Source organism: Calonectris borealis, chromosome 12, assembly GCF_964195595.1.
Source record: "Calonectris borealis chromosome 12, bCalBor7.hap1.2, whole genome shotgun sequence".
NCBI classification, from domain to species: domain Eukaryota; kingdom Metazoa; phylum Chordata; class Aves; order Procellariiformes; family Procellariidae; genus Calonectris; species Calonectris borealis.
In genome coordinates this window covers 873426-897352 of record NC_134323.1, presented here as the reverse complement: position 1 = coordinate 897352, position 23927 = coordinate 873426, and the positions used below count along the sequence as shown (strand labels likewise).

Below are 23927 nucleotides of genomic sequence, written 5' to 3'. Positions count from 1 at the left end.
ACGCCCCCTCGGCTGGCCACGCCCCCTCCCGCGGGGCTCCGCGCGGCCGTCTCGCGAGGCGGGGCGGTCTCGCGAGGCGCGGCTGGGCGGGAGGCGCGCGGCCGTTGCCCCGCCGCGGCCGTTGCCCCGCCATGGCCGACAGCCGCCCGCGGGACCGCCGCGGCGCCAGGCGCAGCGGCCGCTACCCAGCGCGGGCCGCCGCCAAGGTGGGTGGTGGGGTCCGCTGCGGGAGGGGAGAGCCGCTGTCGGGACCCGGCGTCCCGTGGGGGTCGCCCGGCGCTGTCCGCCCGGTGCGAGGGAGAAGCGAGGCCCTTGGAGCAGGGACCGGGGAGCAAAGGGCGCTCCCTTGCCCTTGTTCGCCTTTGAACGTGGAAAATGGGCTGAAACCCTGGAATTCCGTGCGCACCGAGTAGCCAGGTCACCAGCGTAGGCGAGGCCGTTACGGCCTCGCACCTGGGTCGTGTTTCTTCTGCTTCCCCTTTTTGGGTTGTTTGAGGTCAGGGCTGTGAGGGACGAAGGGCCTGAGTCTGCCATGAGACTGGTGCGTTGAAACCCACCTCGATGATCCACCGTTGTGAATTGCCTTCTGCCCAAAAGCTGCCAGGTTGTTAGAAAGCAAATGTCCACGATTTCTCCTTAGGAATTTGGAAAACATTTCGTGTTAGCTAGCTTAGATTTTTATTAGGAGACGGATGATGAATGCTGAGATTCATCTTTAATGAAGAAAATACGATTTTTGAATTGCGTGTCTCTGCTTTCTCTCTTTAGGCTGTATCTGATTCAGGAAGGGAGAAGAATTCTGGCAGAAGCACCTTGGTGAAGCAGAGATCGACTGTGTTCCCCGATCTTGACAATGACACGCCACGGGTTGTGCTCAAGAGAATCATCCGGACCCGTAAGTATCTTTTTTCAGGAAAATGGAGAACAGAAGGACAATGTTTTAGTGTAGTTGAGGACAGGAGGTGTTCTTTTGTAGCATGTTACTCTTGCCCTGTTATGCGGAACAGGAATCCAGACCGCTGTATGACTGATTTATGTAAAATAGGAGTCGCTGCAGTGGCAGCTGAACGAGGTCATGCGATACAACTCTGTCTCAAAGACCAGGTCTTGCATTGATGAAATCGTATTCTTGAAAATCCTCTTCACTCAGTCCTCTTACGCTGGTGAGCGAGATGTGATCTTTGTGCTGCCTTTAGCTGCAGGATCGTGTGTAAATTATAGAGGCTCGCGCTGTTGCCCACCTCAGCTCAGCTCTGCCGCAGTACGTGGAACCCCCGTGCTGCCATGTGCCACTGTTGGCTTTGTCATTGTACGTGCCACCCTTCCTAGGAATAGAGCCCAAATAGTTTTCACTAGGTCTTTATTTTAAACTGTTAATGAATGTAATTTACAGAATGCAGTGTATTTTGGCATTCTTGCTAGATTGAATTGTGGAAAGGAAATGTTTTTGTTTGTTGGCAGAACCACAAGTTTCGCCTCTAGCACCGCAGATATCTAAACATGAAGAAACAGAAGAAGCTGGATCAGAACTCCCATCTAAGAGGGTTTCCAGCACGTAAGTAATATCTGTGTTTTTTTACACTATCAGGAACAGCTGCGGTTCCTACGATGGGATTGGGGAGCAGGATTTCCTTACTTTTGTTTCAGTGATCAGAATTGTCTTCTGTCAGGTGGGATTTTCAGAAATACTTCTTCAGCGTTAAAAGTCACGTAGGAATCACTGGGACTGCGGGGCTGAATAGTAAATACTTCAGGTTTGTGCTTAGTCCCCCTTCTTAAATGCAGACTTTTAATATCAGTGGAACTGCTGGATACAGTAAGTCTCCTGATGGAAGCCTACTTTTCTTAGTTGTGTGACGGATACTAAAATAGAAGTCCTTGCATCTCTCCAAGGCTACAGGCCGTGTGCTGATGATGCTGAGGTGTAGTGAGCGACTGCTGTGTCTTGTATTCAGCACGCAGGCTGCTGTAGCTTTTTACGGTGTCACTGCTTTGTGGTTGTCCTTGTGTTGGGCTGTTAGGGGTTACTGCCTTCCTATAGAGTGGTTTGGAGGTAGGTTTGCCTGAGGCTCAGCTGCCTTTATTCATGTTTAGCTCCCATTAATATTTTAAGTTAATACGCCTGACTGAGAGGCTGAAGCGTGGTTTGTTGCCTTCCACTTTGTTATGAAATAGCAGAAAACCAGTAGCGGTGGCAGGTCTTAATCTGCTTTAGCCAGTTTTGTCACAACACTTGTGTGTATTTTTGCTTACTGCAAGAGAGACTGTTCTAAATAATGTGATTTCCTTTGTTTTGTCTTTATAGCTAAACTTTGTGCATTGACTATAAGCAACCTTAAACAGGTCATCTAAAATATTAGGTAAACTCCTGAACTTCTGTCTTTCTGGTTTTTTAATAGAGGAAAAAAAAACTGAGTTTTCTATAAGTGTGGTAGCTTGTTTTTTGTGGGTTTTTTGTTTTTTAAATTAAAAAATATGAGTAGTATTATTTTAATTCCTTTTTGATTTTGTGTGTAGTTCTTGAACATCTCTGAATATGCTTCTCATCGGTCTGTCTTAAATGAAAATATCAGATGGTTGGATCTTTGCAGGGTTTTATATTCCGTATGTTAGCTAGTTGTTGAAATTAAACAGGTATAGACTTTTAAAAATATTTTAAAATTTTTTTAAAAAATTAAGTCTTTTTTTAAAATTCCATCACAGCCTTCCTTTGGTTGATGTGAACTTTCTTGAATTTGGGAAGGCACTGCTTTCCGAGTGGTAATAGCATCTTCCAGCACAGATGCAAAAAATGAGAAATCTTTTTTCCCCGCTGCTTTACGTTTGATCCCCTTTACAAGCTAGTTAATTCTAAACCTTAGGTTTATGTTACGCTCATAATACAGTAATGAAACTCAGCCACTGTTCTGACTGGTATTTTGTAAGGGGAAAAGACCCATGAACATGATCACCTTACCATTGCTGCTATATCGAAGCCAGGTTTGTTGCAGCAAAGGGTACAGAGCACTACATCTGAATGTGGGCTCTTGGCTGCGGGAGGGACGCTCTGCTCGAGCTCTGCAGGATGGCGTGGAGCGCTGGCAGCACTCCTGAACCTTCATGGGAGGGGATTCTTGGAACTCCTCAGTAAAGGGGGAAGACGACTCAAAGTTACTTTCTGATCCTGATCCAATGCCTGACTGGGATATTGCACGTCTATTCCATGTACCAGCTTTGTGATACCTAGTGTTGTTTCATCATGATGGCTTTTTCATTCACACTGTAATGATTGACAAACCTAATTGCTGTTGTGTGCTGTTAGGAGAAGAGAGCTATGGAGCTTATTGGAAGCCCAAGCTTTTACCCCAGGCTGACCTTTCTCAGCCCCGTTGTTTTGAATATACGCTCAAGTTTTGATTCTCTTACTTTGTGAAGCTTACTTTGATTTAGTGGAGGGAATGACGCGTTCCTGCGTTTGCTGAGCTAATCGCCGATTAGTTCCTTACTTCTGCTGCAGCAAGGACAAATAGTTTCTATTTGTTTTTCACTGACGTTACAGAGACCTTTCTAAGGTCGCTAAGAAGCTCAAGTCCTTTGTTAAAGGCTTGGTTTGTATTGGTAGGGTGGAAATGCAACTGCCAGACCTTGTTCCTGAGAACACGTCTATCACCACGTTCTGTATGACTAAGAAGAGAAAGAAACTCAGCATTTCTGAATTTGAGAGAGCAGCAGACAAACGACTTCCTCAGAACCAAGGTAAGGCCGCAGTCAAAAATGACCTTGTTCAGCACTGCGTTTGCTGTCAATTGATTTTCATCTGCTGCAGTTTAGTTCTTGGTAATTTCTCAGCTGGGCAGTGGTAGGTTTGGAAGCGAGACTGCAGTGTCTTGTGCAAAGAGGGTAGGGGAGAAGGTAAAAGCCCTCCTATCAAATTTAAAATAAGCCTTTTTGAGCCAAGTTACAGGCCCTGCCCTGACTGTATGGAACTTCTTGACTCTTTTTCCAACTTGGTGCTCTTTGAGTTTTGACGTGTCTCCAAAGGAAGCAGTCCCTGTCTTCCGCTCAGTTCTGGAAACTTGAAAATAGAATAGGCTGCATACATTTTGTTGCAAATATATCAAATAAGTTATAAAGCTCTTGTTTGAGAAAAGAAGGTCATGTTGTTTTATAGAAGAAATAATGTTTTATATTGGAATAAGTCTTCCCTGTAAACATAAATTTGCAAATTTGGTAAATATAACTTTCATTCTAGTTGCAGTTTAACTGAGGCAGATAAAACACCTCACCCTGGTTTACATACCTATTGGAGTAGCAACTGGAGCAGAATTCAAAGGTGGGATTCAGCTCCAAATTACAGAGACCTGTACCTGAGCTCCCAGTTACAGACGCTCTGTGCCCGTGTGTACGCTAGGTAACTGAAGACCTCCTAAAGTTTAGGGGAGATCTGGAGGGTGATTGAGTTCACCCTAAAGCAGACACCTACATTTGATTAATTGTGTTTGACAATAATGGGAACACGGACACCTGTGTTTGGATATTTTAATCTGGACCTGAATCCCATCCTGACTCACCTGGAGTCAAAAAATCAGCTTGTCTTTCTTTAGCCCAATACCTGGTCTGAACGTGTTCTGTAAGATGCGTTAAGAGGGGGCATGCTCTAGTATTTTCTAGTATGAGCATGATTATGTCACTGCGCTCCAGATCTGCTTTTAGATTTTTAGGACTTTGTGAGTAGAACAGGTTTGAGTTACATTTTCACCAACAATCCGTGGAGTAGCTAGCTGTATTTCTACAACTTTCAGATGCTTTAGAGTTTGGGAGGTAAAGGGTTGCTGACGGGTTGTTGTGGCTGAGGCCCTAGCCTATCTTACTATTGATGTGGTAAGACTGATATTATTGAGTGTGAGGGCATGTGCAATATTTAAATTACCTTTGAAATAACTGGTTTTTTACCCTTTCAGAAATTGCTTATTGGAATTCTAACAAGCAGTTCTAGAACACAGACAAGAAATTATAAAGTGAACCTGTCATCTAATTCTGTTCTCACCAAAATGTAACGTTTGAGCATTGTAGCATAACTGGCTCTAGAACGAGGAAGATCCATTGGGGTGTTCCTGTAGCCTGTTGGTAGAGGGTAATTTCTCAGCTAGCATAATTTCTCGACTAATGTGTCACAAATTTTTTTCTAGCTCAGTCAATGTTGGACAGCACTGCTTTGGCTCGGTGAGTTTCAACTAAAATGTCTTAACTTCTGGCTGTCCTAACTATAGCTGCCTTGATGCATCACCTCTGTAGTTGTGAAGAACAGTATAGATACGGATTAAGTATCATGATTAAGTTAATGATTAAGACCTGTGTTAGTAATAACACAATCATCTCCCACTCTGGTGATAGAATTTGAAGGTGTTATACCACATACCTCGTGGTTTTCAGAAACTGTGGTTCTGCACAATTTCTACAAGCAACGCCCAAGTTGGTCTAGCTTGTATTGCTACTATTGCTCATCTTTTTGCTTATTAGGATCATTCCTTTTTTCCTTTCATTCTGGTGTTTCCAACAATAAATCAGTACACAATATACCTTAGAATATTGTCTCTGCCTGTTAATTGACTCATCACATCAGTTGCATCTATGCAGTCTTTAGTCCAACTTTCCTGGACTTTAAAAGCTTTTTTGCAAGTCAAAGAACTTCTTTTCCTGTGCTGCCCCTGTACTTTGCTAATGATCCCAGCCATGGTTAGCAATTTCTTTCACCTTTCTCGCTGCAGCCCTTGCTTGTGGTCCCATGCGAGATGATTCATAGAGCTGCATTCTGTACTTCCTATCTTTGAATCCTCTGAATCCCCTTTGTGATTGGGCTCCTAGAGAGAGGGACAGGAGGTAGCTGAGCATGGCCAGGCTCTTTAGAGTGCAAAATACATCTTTTCCCATGCCTTGCATGTTGCTATCTTAGCTCCCATCTCAAAAAGGTTAACAGTGTATTGGTAGCTGTACTTTGCTGTGAATACTGATACTATAAGCAGCTTCTTAGACTTGTTCTGAAGTCCTCCTACCACCCCGCTGTCATACAGAGGACACTTTTACTCTCAAATGTTTGTTTTCCGTTTTTTTGTTATTTAAAATTTTTAAAATACCTGAACCTTTTGTCAGATATATTGTTGCAGCCCTCTCGAGGTAGGAGGCTGTAAAACAGTCTGATCACAGAGATCAGGACTCTGTACACTGGATCAGGACACTGTAAAACAGTCCTGATCACAGAGATGAGGAGATCTGTGATACATATCCTGATGTTAGGTGATACCATGAAATTAAACTATTTGTTTAAAGTAGGCTGGCAAGTAATCTTCAAGGTTTTTTGGGGAAAATTCCTCCTACCTAAGGGATTTGTGAAATGTCTCACTGTTAGTGGCACCATGTGTGTAATCTGAGGGTAAAAGGGGAGTGCGTAATTTGGAAAATTATTTCTTCCCTCCTCTTTTTACAGATCTCTTCGCATGTCTCTTGGTTCCTTGATCCCACCAGACACTGTTGAACAGAGAGGCTTACTCCGGAGGCCAAAAAATCGCAAAGCTATTGACATGGAAGCTTTTGAAGGCGGAGTGGAACAGAACATGCTGAAGAGAAAAGGTTTCTTTTGTGTTGTTACTTCTGTTTCAGGAGGAAGGGCCTTATATAAGGTGACTTTGAGAAGCAGTTGCTGAAGTGTGGTCTGTATTCTACGACTTAAAGGCTACTAGCACGTTCACAGAAATCCAGTGTAATTTGGGAGGCAAGATTAGAATGAGGCTCTGCATCTGTAGTTGCTTTGATTCAATGTGCTTAAATACGTGCTCCACCCGGTGTGGTGATTTATACCACAGGAATCGTATCCTGTTTGGGATCGTGTTCATAACTGTGAGTGCTGGGGAGATGGTTTGGTAGAGAAAGTTAGGAGCACTGCAGTGTGGTGATACAGTTTCAGTGTTTGATCTGTGGAGGATAAACAAAATTTGTTGAATGACTTAAATTTTGCAAGTCCTGGTAATAAATGTATGTTCCTATTACCTTGAACAGTTTTTCACATAAAACTTGTTTTAAAACTTTATCTAAACAGCACAGAACTATCTTGTGGACTCACAAACAGCATCTGGGATTCAAACAGCCATGCTGACGAGTGATGCGGAAATCATGCTGAGTAACACGGAGCTCTTTGTTCAGCCTGAGTTTGATGAACAGAGCAAAAATAAGCTTTCTGCTCTTGAACCACAGCTATCAGATTCAAAAACTTCAGCACAGAGAAGCAAGATTTCTGATGCAGCTCAAGAGGAAGCAAGGCTGGTGGGCCTGGTATCCACTGTGGGCACAAATGAGGGAAGGACCCAAAGATACTCTGAGGACTTAATCCTTGATCACAAGCATGTTGACAGAATGACTCGTGTATCTCCAAAACCACCTGCAAACCAGCAGGAAGATAAGCAAGATCATTCCCAGCAGAGTAACCCAATGGAGCAGCTTTCTGTTTCAGAAGAGGTGGTGGCTGGCAGTGAGTACTATGGGTTAGGACTTGGGGCTTAGCGGGTGTTACCTGAAATCACAGAATGGTCGCGGTAGGACGGGACCTCTGGAGGTCTCCACCCCCCCTGCTCGAGCAGGGCCACCTAGAGCAGGTTGCGCAGGACCGTGTCCAGGGGGCTTTTATGTGTCTCCAAGGATGGAGACTGCAAACTCTGGGCAACCTGTTCCAGTGCTCAGTCACCCTCGCAGTGAAAAGGTGTTTCCTTATGTTCAGACAGAGCCTCCTGTGTTCCAGTCCATGCCTGTTGCCTCTTGTCCTGGCGCTGGGCACCACTAAAAGGAGCCTGGCTCTGCCTGCCTTACACCCTCCCTTCAGATACTTGCATATATTGATGAGATCCCCCCTGAGCCTTCTCTTCTCCAGGCTGAACAGTCCCAGCTCCTTCAGCCTTTCCTCCAAGGAGAGATGCTCCAGTCCCTTAATTGTCCTGGTGGCCCTTTGCTGGACTCTCTCCAGTATGTCCATCTCTCTGTTGTACTGGGGAGCCCAGAAGTGGACACCGTAAACTGGTCACAAATATGGTGAGATAAGGAGATAATGTGTAGGAGCTGTAGACAGAGTTAGGAGGAGTCTCAGGAGGTTGCTAGTCTAGAGCTTTACCTGGGTAAGGTCATTTATATGTCACAGCTAACTGCTTCACTGTCTCCAGGGCCTTAAAAATCCCTTGGACAGAGGTGGTCACCTCCCTGGTCACTCTGTACCAGTGCTTTGCAAGTCCTATCGCTTGCCGGTTTTTCCCTGGTGTCGGGTATCTCTCTTCTGCCGTCATTTCCCTGTAAATACGTTGTCCTGGCTGTGTAAATGGGAGCACATTTTCCTCATATTGCCAGGTCCCAGGGCATGCGTGTAATCCTAAAATTTCCTGCTTGGTGACCCTGGGGCAACTAGCCAGGACAGGATCTGCTGTAGTAAGTAGCTTCATGCAGTTCTTCAGTCAAAACTCCTTATGCTTTCCATGAAGTACGGACAGCTAATGTTTCTTTTTCATTTAGTTTTTTTTATGATCCTTTGTCAGAAGGGTCACGGAAATGGTATTTAAAGAATGGTTGGTATATTTGGTACTGCTCCAGCCAGGAGAGGAGTTCTTGCCATAGAAAGCTTAGAAATTAATTAATGCCTGTTGCACCTCACTCTGCTTCTGGAGGGTTGTCTGTGGCAAGCTCGGTGGGAAAAGTTGTTTTGAAAGTACAGGGGAAGAGATGACCAGAAAAAAAGGTTAGTTGCTCTGAAGAGTCCAGTGGTAGGCACTTTTAGGCCAACTGGATAGATAACGTGGAGAAAAGTGTGGAGGACATGGAGTAGGGGACTGGATCAAATGAGAGGAAGAGGAGGGGGTGTGAGAGTGTGCCTTAAAGATGCTGGAGTTTGTAAGGCATTAATGTCAAAAGTTAATGGTTACATAGTTCTGCTGTTTTACTAAAGATGGCTGATGTCGATGTTGCTCCTCAGCGTGAACTGAGAAATAGTTGCGAGGACTTTTCCAGCTGGTTCCTAAGATACAATTCAAACTCCCTAAACTGCTTCAAGTAAAGGAAGAGCATTTTCTTGTGTGTATTCCTCTCTCTGCTTGGTCGGTTTTTTGCTTATCAGGAAAGCTAAAAGAAAGTTTAAAAATATACTGGGGGCACATTAATGCTCTCAATTTCTAGCTGTTAATAGATGGAGCTCCTCTTTGCCATCCAGAAGTTCAAGTAAATGTTTGGGATCCCCAGTCACTCTAAAGCCTAAGAGATCTTTCAGCATGTCTTTGAGAGAAGTTGTGTCCCATATAATTGAAGACCTAGATGTAAGCGATACAGAAGAAGAGATGGCTAATACAGTGAATGAAGTGGAACAGGAAGAGATTTTCAGAGAGGGTAAGAGCTTTCAGTGTTGCAAGGGAAGGGAGTACTTTAATCTGATTAAACCCAAGAGTTTTTCAGTTGACTTGCAGGGTAAAATAGAATTTATTGTGCAGTAGATGCTGGAGATAATTTAATTCAAGTCATATCAAAGACACTGTGAGCACTTCCAGACAAGCTTTCTCGAAGTAGGCTGTGACTTGCTCAGGTGCTTCCTTGTCAGTGTTTGCTTTGTTCACAATGACTGCAAATGGAATAAAGGTTCGTATTTTATTGGTAGATCTGTAGTACTGCTCCTCTTCCCATAGGAAGGATGAATAGCTCCCTCTTGGCAAGGAATACATCTGGCTAATCATTCTTTTTGTTTGTATACATTTTAGTTCTTCACTATATTTATTTAAGCCATGTTGGCCATTATCTTTCTACAGTACTAACCAGCATCTTTTTCTCTAAAGACAAGGGCTTCACGTTGCCCTCCCTTAAGTAACAAAGATTGTCACTGGTAGGTTGGGCCTTAATACCTCCTTGTTTCTGGAAGAAGAGAGCAAGTCATGCAAGTTGCCTGCTTTCACAAGCAGATTCTCAGTTTTTTCCGAAATCCTTTTGCCTTAGAATAAGACAGTAAAAACTCTGCACAGATGCTGAGGTTGGCAGGTGTTACCCACGCATTACATAAAGCTCTGGGTATGTGTGGACACAAATTCCTGTGTTTTGTTGAATTTCATTTTCCAGACTGCAGTTTAGGATCCATTGTTCCTTCGACAGTGTCTGGAAATGAGAGAAGACCATTGCCATGCAGGTTTAGCTTTCCCTAAGCTTAATTACGTCTGAAGTTCCATATGAATTACCTTATGGCAGAATGGAAACTGAACAGTCTATAGCACCAACAGTTTTGTTATTAGAATTTTAAACTGAATCCCTGCAGTGCCCATAAGTAATTGCTTGCGCATACCAGGTGTATCAGCAAAATTAGTTATGTTACGTTTTTGTCATGATAATGTAGCTTTTTGTTTTAAACAGTTCTTTTAGAGTAGTTCATTAAGGTAGCAGATATTCTGCACCTCTAAAATTACAGTTGCTTAAGGTTGGCATCCTGTAACCTTTCTTGATTCTTTTGTCCTGTTATATTTTTACTTGGGTGTGCCTGTGGAGTGTGAAGTTTAAATGGGAGGTGGCTCTTGAGATTGATGAAAGTCACGTCAGAATTGCTACAGTTCTGTGAACGCCGGCTCAAAGCTTGGGGGATGGTCAGAAAAGCAAATAACATGTAAAAGTTATTATGAAAGGAAGAGATGACAAACGTCACTGTGCCACTACGGAAATGACTGTCATGCTCACCTTTGGAATACGGCGTGCAGTTCTAACCTCTCCATCTCTAAAGAGATTTAACTAGAGAAGGTGCAGAGAAAAACAGTTTTACCGTTAACGATAATCAAAAACGTGGAGCAGTTTCTGTACATTGAGTGACTAAAGATAAGGACTGCTCAGCCTGGAAAAAAGGCAATGGGTGTGAAATAAAAGAAGTTTAAAAAGAAAAAGCTTGAGCATCATGGAGGACATGATTCAGCAAACAAATTGAAAGAAAGAGCTCCCTGATCTGTCAGTGCAGAAACTAGAGAGGAGCAACTGGCGCTGACAGCTGGCAGGTTATACCAAACTACAGGAGGTATTGCTACTGGCAACAGGTGAAGAAATCGGTAAAAATTAAGACTTGAATGTGTCAATGGCACCTGGTATTCCACTGTTAAAGTACTGTATCCCAGCAGGGATCCACCAGTGTGGGAGATTCACTGGTGCCTGTCTGCCTTACGCAGTCTTAATGTAGAGTTGAGCTTTTGTCTTCTCCCGCAGAGCTAGTTAATATTTCACTTTAGGCAAGATTTTGCCCTGCATTGGTGTAGGGAGCCCAATGTTCTGATTAGTGAGGTTGGTATTACTGATTTTTGCACCACCTTTGGCCAGATTTCCTTGTCCCCTTCACTGGGGCTTGGGGCTCCCAAGACCTTGACACTTGTACTTTTGAGTGTGAAAACTCCCAGTCACTGGAGAGGATGGTAAAAATCCACTTTTGCAGGTTCTGGGCTCAGCCGTTTTCCAAATCCTTCAGCAAGTGACAGTACTATGAGAGTTCCCAGTAAGATTTCTCCAAATAATTACCTGTGTGGGTTTCTGAGCTACATGGTAACAGACATGTGGACTACAGATTTAGTATGTAGGGAAAAGGAGTACTTAAGAACTCTTAGTACTTCAGTAGCTGAAGTTTTTAAAGACATGCAAATCATGTGTCCATTTATTTCTCCTCATCCAGCCTGCTAGAGGCTTGTCCGAGATGGTTAAAACCTCTGCTAGGCGCTCTCCTCTTTATAATTCAGTATCTCTCTTGCAAAATTGTTTATTCAGAAAAACTGAGGAAGTGGGGAGGAGAATCTGAGCACAAACTCCATGTATTGTTAGACTTAAAGGAAAAGAAATTGGTGTTCACACAATCATCAAAAGTGAGAATAGATGTGGAGATGGCAGATCTCGAGGAGTTCTGCTTACTGATAAGTAAAATTCCTTCACTGGGATCTGACGTGCACCCTAATTAGGTGGCTGTAGAGCAAACACAGGAAAAGTTGTGCATTTTTCAGCTGTAAACTTTTGGAAGGGACCTGCATCTGCTTCCCTTATTTATAGCTTATGGCTATTTCTGAGTTTACATACCACGAGTAAATTTTAGCAGTTGTTAAACTGTATGCTGGTGGTTGATTGGGGTTTTTTTGTAGGTAAGATTGATAATAGAATTTCCTATTTTAGCTGCAGAGCATCATGCAAATGCTGGATATTCTGAACATTTGGAGAAGAAACCAACCGAAAAAGCAGAGTCTCAGATAACTGCGGCACAGGATGCCAGAGTCGAAACAGAAATGGCCCCTTCGGAAGAAGAGGGAATAGCAGCAGGCAGTGTTGGACACCAAGGCTCTCGCGAAGCTGGTGAGGACAACCTCTAATACTGAAGACTTTCCCTAATGCCAGAGACCTCTCAAGCTGCATTATTGGCATCAGCGCTGGGAGAGAGACTTCTTAACTCTTTACGTTCTGGAATCTGGGCTAAATACTGGGAAAATATCAAACTAATTTTGGCATTTTTAGCTGAAAGACTGCATTCTGCTCAAATGGAAACCCAAATTGCATTGGCAATAGTGTTTAGAAATATATAATTGCAGAAAGCATCTTTAATTAAAATTTACTAGTGGAAGTTCGAGAATCAGGCAAAGATTGATAAAATTTGGTGACCTTCTGAGTGTGTTGGCAAATTAGTGTTTCCCAAGTTCCTTTTCCTGAATTGCAGGGTCTTCTGTGTTCAACATGCCACGCTAAGGCTTTCGTAAGACTTCTTTTGAGATAGAAGTTCTAATTAAAGGAAGTACATTTAAAAGGAGCTCAGATGAAAATTTCACTCAAATCTCCTGGGCTTCTCTACATTACCAAGTGCTATTTTTTTCATGTGACCTCTGCACACCTCGATGTAGCAGAGGGAAAAGTTGAGGATTCATCAGTGCATTATCTAGCTTAGTGTATTGGCACCTTAATCCTTGAAGATAGGAATATAATAGGTGGCAATGTTGTCAGGAATGGCAAGCTGGGTTTCATTCTTATGAGTATTCTGAAATTTTGGCTACGATACTTGTTTCAGTGATGTGTTTTTCCTGTTTTGGAAACCTAGAACGTGAGATTGCCAAAGGTGTTGGAGGTGGAAGTCTGGGCAGGCATTCCCACGCTTTTGCCTCCTCTGAAAAATCTGGGATGAAGCCATTAAAGGAAGCTGTTGAACAAGCAGATGAACTAGAGGACCAGGCTATCATGGTAGAGTTGGATGGTCTGGAAGAAGAGCCTATTGATGATGAAGCTGAAGACCCTGAGAGTGAAGGTAAGAAAACTATTGCAGCAGTAGCAGAAGGCAATTGGAGAAATTTTTCCGTTATCTCTCGATAGATTGAGGAACAACATAGGTTAATAACGTTATTAACCGTTTAGTCCATCAGATAGGGGGAAGCTGGCGACTGTTCCTAGGGCCACATTGTTACTGGCTCATCAGGTGCTTCAGGGACCTAGACCATCTTGTACTTTTTGAGGGGAAGGTAATGGAAGTGCACCAATAGACAAAACTGGGTGCAAAGTGGTTTTATACAGTGACATAGGGATATCCTCCATTTTATTCTTCCCTCCTTCCTGACTCCTACCTTCATGCTGACTTTCTAATGTCTCAGCATTGAACTGCTGCTTCCACAGCCATTTACTTGACTCTAGACTTGAAACCTACTTTAGAAAGCCATATTTTGTACGTGTAGTTACAGATTTCCTTTCCAGTTAACCAAAAGAGTAGGCTGGCTTTCCGGAAAGCTGAGACGAAGTGTCTGTTTCTAAACAGTTCTTCAGACACTGCATCAGTCTGCTCTGTTGCCCCAGGAGTGCTTATGCCTTTTGGAAGAACGTATACATCAGACTGCGCTCTCTTCGATCAAGGCCATGTTTGAGAATGTCCAGAGTGTGTTTAAGTGGCATCTTTTGGGAATGGTCTTAAAGTTTTTTGAAGTACAATACACCCTGAAATAAAAAACTGAACTGAGGGCATCCTAAAAGAATCCCGCTGCCAGGATTTGAGGCATTGTGGGGAAATATAGCTGTAAGGAGAATATCAGTGCATGTATGTATTTGTGCAGTCTGGAAGGCACAGAGACGACAGTTGAACTGGTACACTTGCCACAAGGAAAGCTTAGGTGTTCTTAGGGTATCTAAAATAGTGTGTCAAGATGCTTGTCTTTAATGCAGCTGTATGAAGAGATGGCGAGATCTTGATGAAGAGATCTCTGCTGATAGGGTGGGACAGTAAGAGGAGCATTTTACAGGTCTCATTGGACAAGGAGAGAAAGAAAATCAGGAAGAGAAGATGAAAAATTATGCACTCCTGTCATAAAACTTACCTTGGAAACCCCAGCATAACTAGTCTCTTCCCCTGCATCCTGCTCTCTGTCCTTCATATTTCTTCAGAAGAGGCTAATGCAAGGAACCATGGTAGTTCACCCAGCCCTGCTTCCTCTGAGACTCCTGACCCTTGTGGAGTTTAACTCTCAGTAGTGCTTGAGAACTCTAGCAGTTGGGCTTGTCTTCTATAAGGGGGCAGGTCTCCTAGCTCTTAGGGAGGGTTGCAAAGTTGACGTCATTACCAGGTACGCTGATTCTTGGGCTGCACTCAGCTTGCAAGGGAAACTGGCAGGCAAGAAGCTCTCCATGACCACTCCTCTTCTATACAGGAGGCTGGTCAGTATTTCGATTCTGTTAATGTTTTCTTTCCTGCTCTTGCTTGTTAAGAAGTGAAGAAGTTCAGGAGTGAAGTTAGAGGATGCAGGTTAGACTTGGAGGAAACTGATATGGGTAGTTCACAGCAAAGAAGAGGTGAGGTACTGACTATAACCTGAGCCTTAGCTGGAGGGAATTTATGAAAATCTATGAATATGGGAGACGCTCATAGACTGACCCTTGTAATGTGATGTTCTTGGTCTGCTCGTCCCTGTGCTCAGGAGAATTTGCCACTGATTTAGCAGGATGGCAATGAGGTGGCTCGCAGACTTTGAAGTTCTCTCTGGGAAAAGAGGCTGCAGCTTCTTGGCAGCCTAAGTCGGCCCCGCCATCAGCCCCTGCAGCCTGGCCCCGAGCGTGTGTTCCTTCCCCCGGCCCAGCCTGCTGGTCCAGCGTGGGGCTGCTGGGCTGGACCTGGCGCGAGGGAAGCCAGCGGCGTGCGGCAGAACGTGGGGTGGTGGAATTGCCGCAGTCGCGCTGGTTCAGGGTGCGGTGGAGCCGCAGTCTGAGCACGGGCGGTGGCACTGGACCAGATGTGTGGAAAGCTGGCTAGGCTTCTGTCTGCTGCTACAGCACTGCTTGCTGCAGGAACTCTGAAAACAGAGGTCAGTTCCTCAAGTACTTTTTTTTCCCCTAGAGGTTTCCATGAAGACTCCCGCGTTTGTCCGTGCTGCAGCCTACAGGCCGCTGCTGTCACCTCCACGTCCTGCAAAACCTGCTGCTCCCAAGTAAGTGTAAGCCACCTTCAGCAGTGGCCTGGCAGAAGTGTGTCCGGGGGTGTAGGTACCAGGGGGAGAGAGTGAGCCCAGATTTCCAGTTGTTTTGTGCTTTATCAGCTGTAACAGGAGTAAGCAGTCTTTAGTTCATTCACTGCTTTAGCAGTTGAACAAAGAGATCTATCGAGCGAATGTCAGTACTCTGCCAGAGCAGATCTGATGCCTCAAGTCTTTCCAATGAACGTTCTTGTGGTATCTTCTCGTGGTGAAGGCCAAAATCTTCTGCTAGGAGTTTTTCAACTGGTAAGCTACCCTGGAGCCATAGACCCCGATATGGGATGCAGAGGCCCTTGCAGAAGAGAGGGAATTACAAATTATGTTACATTGATCACATGAAATGACATATTTGTATTGACTTTAGAAACCTAAAGCTGTATGCGGTTGCCATGTGCTGAGTATAAAATGAAGCTCGCCTAGAGGCAGAAAGTGAGCCTGTCCTCTGCCTAACTGCAAATTAATTAACATTTGTCACCCTTTTAACCAGAAATTTGGTGAAGCCATATGCTTCATTAGAACCACTAACAGTGGGTCCCAGGGAACAGGAAGAATTTTCTAGCCCGTGACTCTAGATTTTTGTTTATTGAAGCAATAAATAATAAAACCAAATTCTTGTGCCTTTTACTGCTGTGAACAGAGATGAATGATGCTTATAGAAGGTGCCGCATGATTGCTCTAATCATGAATAGTAAAATGTATTTATAAAATAGAAAAAGGAGTCTTTGATACCCTGCTGAAGCGGAACTGAATGAATGCAGATTTGCTTTGGGATTTCGCACTGGGACGTGCTCTTTTGTATGTATATATAGGGAATGTCTGAATACTAGTTCTTCTGTAGAGGGTGCTAGTCCTCATTGGCAAAAGAAGTCCATGTGTTTGGATGCACATTCTTTATAGGAGTTTCTGGATGTTAATAGACTGACAGATTTTCAGGCTTTCAAGCTGTGCTGAGGTAACAGATGATCATAATTACAGGTTCAGAGCCTAGACTACGGGAAGTTGTTGCACAAAAAATGCACGGTTTGTTTGCACTTTATGTAATGCAGTCTGGCCCTGAGTTGGCCTGCTTGATTCCTGGGATAGCAACGCTCAGGTTAAAAGCCAGAGGAATACTCTAGGTTATGTGGTGGAGCAATAACCATGTGAGAGCCACGGTTAAGGCATTCTGCTATAAAATAATCTCTTTATACTGGTACAATTCTACTGTGATCAACTATACCAGATTAGAGCCACAGAGCTTTTCATTTAGAAACACCAAAGTCTCATACAGCCACTAAATTTTAATTTTGCCCTGATCCTGTGAACCAAACATTCATATATAATCATTCACAAACAGGTGAACTGAGGCACAGAAGCAGTAACCAAGATGACTTAAATAATGACTGGTTTTTTTTTTTTCTCACTGCTACACATACTTCATCTCTGGGGCTGATCTCTTCCAGCTGCCCCCAAGCTCTGACAGAGAAACATGCGGGTGGGTTGGAGAGAGAATCGAATGACACATGCACTGCAACTGTGGGTTTTGCATGCGTTAGCCTGAAATTCCAGGTCTTTTCTGTTCTTTTCCACTTGTCTACTAAGTGAATCCGGGGATTTCATGTCCCCTTTTTGTGTAACAATTTTCCTCTTTAGAATGGAAAACAGTAGTAGTTTTCTTTGGGACTTATAGTCTTGTTTAAGGAAAAAAAACCAAACAAACCCCCCAAAACCCCACTAAACAAAATGTTCATAATGGTGTAAAAGTTGTTGTGGACATCTGTTCTGTGGAAGGAGATTGTATCAAAAGAGGAGCTTCTGGTGAGTCTTGTTCACAGCCAAAAATTGTTGAGTATACCCTGCAGATGAGATTCTCCTGTCTGCAGATACAGAGGTGGCCTGTGGATGCATCAAACTGTGCATTCCTGGAGAGTGAAAACTACAGGGATGCACTGAAAACTGCATTTATGTATTGGAGAGAACTATAGTTAGCTGATTAATTGTTATGCTAGCATGCTTATCTCAGAAAACTTGCGCCTGGATTGCGTCTCATAATGCCACATGAATTGTTTGCAAACTGTACTTCGTGGGCATGAGGGTTTTGAAGAATTGGGAGGGAGAAAGAATTACGAGCTCGAGGAAGTTCTTACCCCTTCCAATTCAGCATAGGGTTTGCCCAAACTCAGCGCGGTGTTCTCTGCCTCTCCCCGGTGTTTGTTCATTTGAGGTATGAATTTTCAATTTCCCTCAAAGGTCTCCCCTGCAGCCGCTGCGGGCTAAGCCAGTTCCAAAGAGCTCGGGAGCGTCACGGAGGAAAACGCGTGAGCCTGAAGTAGCAAGTAGCTTGATAAAGAAGATATTTAGCCATTATGTGAAAATGCCAGTGGCCAGAGATGCATTCAAAATTGTTGAAAAATGGTAAGCAGCAACAAATTCTTTCCACTCTCTTTAGTCTTTTTTTTCATTCTTTTCTCTCCTGAAATAACAAACCTGTCGGGAATGCTGCTGACAAGCTGACAGCCCTCCCTGTTCGGCTGGGAAGAGTCACAGGAGGTCTGATTAAAATGAGGACAGAAACGTGCTAGGTGCTTTTGGCCGCTGTGGGGGTATCTGTGACCAACGCAGCCTTGCGGGAGCTTCTGGGTTGTGTCCCAACCAGTACAAATCGCACTGTTCACAGTCTGCTCTAGCTAACAGCACGCTAATAGTGCTCTCCGTGAGCAGGATGGCTCTGGAGAATGGTCAGTGTGCAGGGCAAGGTGAAGCTGTTCCAGCTGTGCACTGTTATGTCTGAACCCAGGTTTCTCAGCTTTTTGAATCCATAGACCACGTTACCTTCATGAGTCCAATCTGCAGGTTGTTTGAAGAGTGTCACCGTAAGAGCTAATAGTCTAATCAATCCTCAGTGCTGATTTTTCGCTTGTGTTAACCCCTATTGTGGCATGTGTGGGAATTTTGGGAAAGATTCTGGTTGTCGAACGCGCAGCGGTTCCACAGCTGTCTTGGCTGTGAAGTTCCGGGGAGCCCAGGCTGAGAAGCCGTACTTTGTTCCGTGGGCTGGAGAGTTTCTTCTCCCACGGTGTTCCCTGGCAGGCTGTGACCTGCACAGCGAGCAGCTGTAGTGCATCTTGCCCCGTGGAGGCTGACACACTCCACAGCCTGATTTATTTCCCTCTTCAATCCTCCCTCAGCTCCGAGAGATACTTCAGGCAGCTAAGCAGCGATCTGGAAGCTTACAGCAGCCATGCAGGGAGGAAGACAGTGGAGATGGCTGACCTGGAAGTCCTCATGAGAAGGTAAAGGGAGAGCTGTTATTAACCTGTGGTAGCGCTCAGTGGTGCTTTGGTAGCCCGGTAAGACTGTCCTTGCCAGGACAGCCTAGCAGCAAGTATTTTCACAGTAAATCTTGTGATTTAATCTGCCTGATGCCACTTGGCCTTCTGTCCCAGGAGGGCATTCGTGGACTTGGGTTTTTATACTCCACGATGAAGGTGGTGGAGGGGCAAGCGGAGGTGGTGAGGGGTTGGGAGCGCAGGAGGAGCCTGAGGAACAAGCGGTCAGAGGAGGGGGGTGCGTGCGAGGGTGAAGCAGTTATGGCTGGGAAATGAGTGGCGTCAGTAGAAAAAGCAGAGTAACAGTAAGTGCGAGGCTGGGCTGCGCCGTTTGCATCCCTGAGCGATCTCTTTGCTAAAAGTGCTTGCAACTGAAATAGCGTGAGCGTTTTCACGTGCCCTGCGTTTTGATGGCTTACTCTTCCAAACAAAATCCCACTCTTCCTGCTCCTGCAAAAGCTGATACTAAGGGTTCAAACCGACATTCCTCTCCAGAGCAGGAGAAGGAGCCCCCAGCCTGGCCGGCCAGGGCTGGCCGCTCCGAACACCCCTTCGTGCTGCCTCGTCGAGTCCCCGCGGAGGGGCAGGCTGGCCAGCAGCCTGGGTGGACTGTTCTTGGAGCCTCTCCACTGCTGCTCTTTCCCGTGGGCTCCCCCGGCTCCCCCATCTCATGGCTGAATTTACTTTATCCTGGGACCGAAACACAAGGGATTTGTTCTTGGCTTGGGAGCCCTCTGTAAGACTCTGGGGGGCCTGAAACAAATTCATCACTCCTCATTTAAAGTCATTATTCCACGTTGTTACTCCTCGTCTCCACTGGAGGAGTTTCAGATGTGATGCTAAAGTCATCCGAGGGATTTTGTGGCCACATCTGATTGAAGGCGTTGGCTTCGCATGGGTCTGTGTAGATGGGGCTGGTGCTGCTGCTTAAAAAGAGTAATCCGTTGCTGTCCTGGTCTGGAGATTGTCATTTTCCCACCTGACAGATGTGTGCTGAAGTTGGTATGAACAGGCTGAGAGGTGCGACAGTTTAGTTGGCCGGGTTTGAGGATTCTGTACACTTGTTATTTTACCTTTTTCTAGATGTTCTTTATGCCTTTTTACTGCCTCATAAAGGGATCAGCAATTGTTGCTGGTTCATGAGTAAGAACAGTATTTCTGTTCCTTCCACAAGGAAAGCATGAATAAATGCTGCTTTTTTTTCTTCCCACAAGACTGGGAGATGCTGATTTTTTTCAGGCCAATCAGCTAAATGGTGTGCTAGAAAACTACATGGCCTACACCGCTGGAAAATGCCAACCACCTCTGAATTGTGAATGTAAAAAATCTGCTGGCCAATCAGCTATTTGCTCCTGTTACATCATTCTGTGCATGTCTTTAAACGGTAAAATTTATCCCATGGCAGGTGGAGTGTGAATTTAAAAAGCAATGAGTTGTACTTCAGTAACGATCAATATGCTGACTCTCCCCGTGATAAACACGTGCCTCTGGGAAGCTGGTGTGCAGTCACCCTCCTGGTCCACTCCCATGCGTAGGCGAGCCTGGTGCCTGCACCGCACGCAGGACCTCGTGCATCACCTGAGAAAGCTGCCTGCAAACAGAAGTCTGTAGCTTTTCTATCACAAGCGGCCACAGCATTCCAGCTATTAAATGCAAGAATGGCGCTGCAGGGAAACTTTAAAAACTTTACTCTGAGGTTAAGTTTGAGTGGAAACGCTTTTCGCTAACAATTCTGTTTCTTCTCTGCTCTCCTCTCTTTGAACAAAGACAAGGGCTGGTGACAGACAAGATGCCGTTGCATGTGCTGATAGAGCGTTACCTCCCTCTGGAGTACAGGAAGCTCCTGATTCCGGTTGCTGTGAGTGGAAATAAAGTGATCCCCTGCAAATGAACGTGGCTCCTGCAGGTGGGAAGACGGCCTGCTCGCAGAGGCTGGCTGTGGGTTGTTCCGTGTAACTGCTCCGTGTGACGGTTTTCCACCAGGAACTAGTGGGGCAATAGACGTCGACGTTCTCTTGAACTGACGCAGGTTGTGCTGTGGCTATCACGCCAGCCTGCTGGATCTCACCAACCTTTATTACAAGTAACTTGACTATCCTGAATTTTTTATGTTACCTTTGAATACTTGTACAGCTCTGATAAATAAAATATTATACGTATTCTGTGTGATACAAATGCTGCTTATTCCCCTGAGCTGAAAGGCTACGGCATTGTGCTGTTCAAAATGTTCCTAACAGACATCGAGCTGTGCTGATGCTCTTCATACTCACTAGTTGCTTGCTCAAAGGAGGAAGGTTACAGACTGCCTTACGGAAAGAAGCAGATCCTTGTAACAGCTGTGTATTTTTCTGGAGCAGGGGCTTTCAAACTTGGAGTCTTGTCCCCTTTTGCAAGTCTAGTCTGCTGTGTCAAGAGTAGATCATAATTCATCTGTGACCACAGCTGTTCACTGATGTAAATTGAAATGGGAAAATATACTTCATATTTACTTTTTAATCTCTCTCTCTCTCTCTCTCACATGGGAAATTCGTAAGCAATAATTTAAGACCATCTGAGAGGTGAAATTTTCCGGTGCACACATGGTAGGTGAAGGGCTGAGAGTGATTCAGGTGGAGTCATTTGTGTGTGTGTGGTTTACACGGGAAGGTTTTGGTGGTGGGTTGGGGGGCGGTGCTGCAGAAACCAGGGCCTGCTCCCATGGCAGAGCCAGCTCCAAAACAGACTTATGTACCTAGTCTGTAATTCCCAAGGTAAGACACGCTGCTTATTTAATTTCTGAGAAAAATTAATAGGTTTTTTTTTTTCCCTAATTCTTAGCATCTCTGTCCTGAACTTGAAAACCTTGAGCCTTTGAATTGATTAATTTGACTTAGTCTTGAGTCTTTAAATTGATTAATTAATTTCCGGATGTCTGTGAAGAGGGGATGGCTCAAGGCTGCTGCTTTGCAGTCTCAAAGAGGACAGCGTGGCGCTGCGCGTGTCCAGCACGTCCAGTCGGGGTAAGTCAAAGCTCCGCACAAACGTCATCTCGCTGCTGGCAATTCCGAGGCTGCGGGGCGGGACAGTGCAGCCAGTCTGATGGTCACGCAGGCTGCCTGCCGCTCGCCGGTTGTTTCTCCCCTTCTTAAGCTTGCCCTAAATCCCACTGCCAGTACGGATCCTTGTCTCTGGATTGAGCTGTGTGCGCCGTGTAGTTTCCTAAAGCTACAGCCAAATGGCGCAGTTAATAAGGACTCCTGGAAATCCAGCCCAGCTCTTGGCAGCACCGCTTGCAAGTGAAACAGGTTTTACACAACACTGAAGGAAATGATGACCAACACAGTTAAAATCACTTTGGCAGGCAATACCAATACAAAGGTCAGTCATTTTCAGGTTGGTTTTTTTTTTTTAAAAAAACATAATTCCATTAATACAACAAAAGGGATTTTTTGCAATATTCAAAAGGAAAGAGCTTTGTTGTTTTAAGAAACAGATTGCAAAACTTGTACTTTCTAAAATACATTTTCTGCCATGGGACTTTTTGAGTGTGTCCTCAAGGCTTTGCATCCAGAGTTGGAAAATTTTGATCTGAAGTAGTAATGAGGTTTCCAACTTCTTTTCTCTGTGTGGCTGAAGCACCCTGAGAACCCTCTTTTCTAAGAAGAGAACAGAGCAAACCTCCTAGGAGCAGCTGCTGGTTCCTCTTGCCTTCCATTGCGTTGCCTCCTCACGCAGCCGTGCTGCTCGGACACACGCCTGAACCAGCGTCCTCGGGTCCCTGAGCTGCACTGAAGGCAGGAGATGATGGGGCTTCGAGGGTTGGGAACGTTGTGAGAGGGAGAGGTAAGATTCCCCATCCGGTCTTTCTCTTCTGCTGAGACAGGTTCAGCGTCCAGCTGCAGTGAAGTCAAGGTTAAATTCAAGATTTTTAGGGACACATTGCTCAAGTCCTAACAATGTAACTGGAAGGGCAGAAGAGAGAGAGACCTGGCACCGTAAACAGCAGTTAACTTTCTGGGATGTAACGTCCTCAGGGTGAAGCAAAACGCGTGATTCCTGCTCTCTGTAGCCCGATGCTCCCCATTAGGGGCTTTCTTGAAAAGCTTTGCAAATTTGATGTTCATCTACCAGACACTGCCTCTGTGTTTAAGTTCCCTGTTCTTTTCAGATCTCCTGGATTTTGCCATATTACAACTCCCCCTTTCAGAATACCCCTAGAGATACCTGCGGTTAGGACATCTGGTTTCTAGCCAGACGATGCATCTCCCTTTCAATCCTTTTATCGTTCCTTTTCTGGTATTTTGCAGTTTGTACTGAAGGTGCTCAGCACCAGATTCAGCGTTCAAGGCAGAAGTCCCAGGGGCCTCGTACCTCTGGGTGGTACTTACTCTGTCACGCAGGCTGTGATGCCTTTCCAGTTTACAAATGGAATCAGCTTTTGCAAGACGCCTTCCTTTGTTAGGAAGGCACCTTCTGACTTCAGCTTTCCTCTTTCTACTTTTCAAACTATGTTAGGAGAAAAAGAACAGGTTTTGCTTCTCGGGTTTGCTTCACTTACTCGGCAATTTAGGCACAACCATAGCAGAGCTGCTTTCCTACGGGGTTTTTGAGAACCTTTATTCCCCTCCCTGGAGGGGGCTATGTACTGGATAGAGAGGACCCTAATGAATAGGGAAGGTGAAGTGACGCCAGTGGCTGGAAAGGCAGTAACCAGAATGCATGTGGTGTCTTCCTTGAAGCAAGGGACAGATTTCATAGAACCATAGAATGGTTTGGATTGGAAGGGCCCTTTAAAGGTCACCTAGTCCAACCGCCCTGCCGTGGGCAGTGGGGGGTGTATTTCAGGGTTTCTGTGCTTGGATTACTTTTCCAGCTCAGAGTTTGGTTAAACCTACTCGTGGGGCAGCACGTGAATGTCTTTCAAAGTGACTTCATACTGGACAACAGCAGCTACACCAAGGTAAAAGTCTCCTTGGGGACAGACATGACAGCAAACCTGGCGTGGGCTGAATTCACCTTTCACTTGCACCCTGACTGTGCCGATGGCACCTTATTTTGCAAATGAACCTTTGAAACCCTGCCGCTCTGCGCCAAGGAACCATGAGGCCAAGGGGCTAAAGCAGCCACGCTGCAAGCCTGCAGTTTGATGGTG

At 45.0% G+C, this 23927-nt stretch overlaps 1 protein-coding gene across 3 annotated transcripts; it reads left to right on the top strand.

Annotated features, from left to right (window-relative positions):
• Positions 1-68: 68 nt before the first annotated feature.
• On the top strand, positions 69-20955 carry CENPT (centromere protein T). Of its 3 annotated transcripts, XM_075160831.1 has the most exons (14): positions 69-206; positions 769-895; positions 1462-1555; positions 3602-3735; positions 5169-5202; positions 6464-6606; positions 7073-7501; positions 9184-9390; positions 12172-12348; positions 13082-13285; positions 15353-15443; positions 17718-17882; positions 18656-18760; positions 20564-20955. In XM_075160831.1, exons 1-14 carry the CDS (start codon positions 132-134, stop codon positions 20685-20687), a joined length of 2109 nt encoding a protein of 702 aa, XP_075016932.1. In that variant the 5' UTR covers positions 69-131; the 3' UTR covers positions 20688-20955. The 3 variants fall into 3 exon arrangements, with proteins under 3 accessions (XP_075016932.1, XP_075016934.1, XP_075016933.1); XM_075160833.1 differs by lacking the exon at positions 9184-9390 and having other exon boundaries at positions 72-206; XM_075160832.1 differs by lacking the exons at positions 69-206; positions 769-895 and adding an exon at positions 932-1163.
• The last annotated feature ends 2972 nt before the right edge of the window (positions 20956-23927 follow it).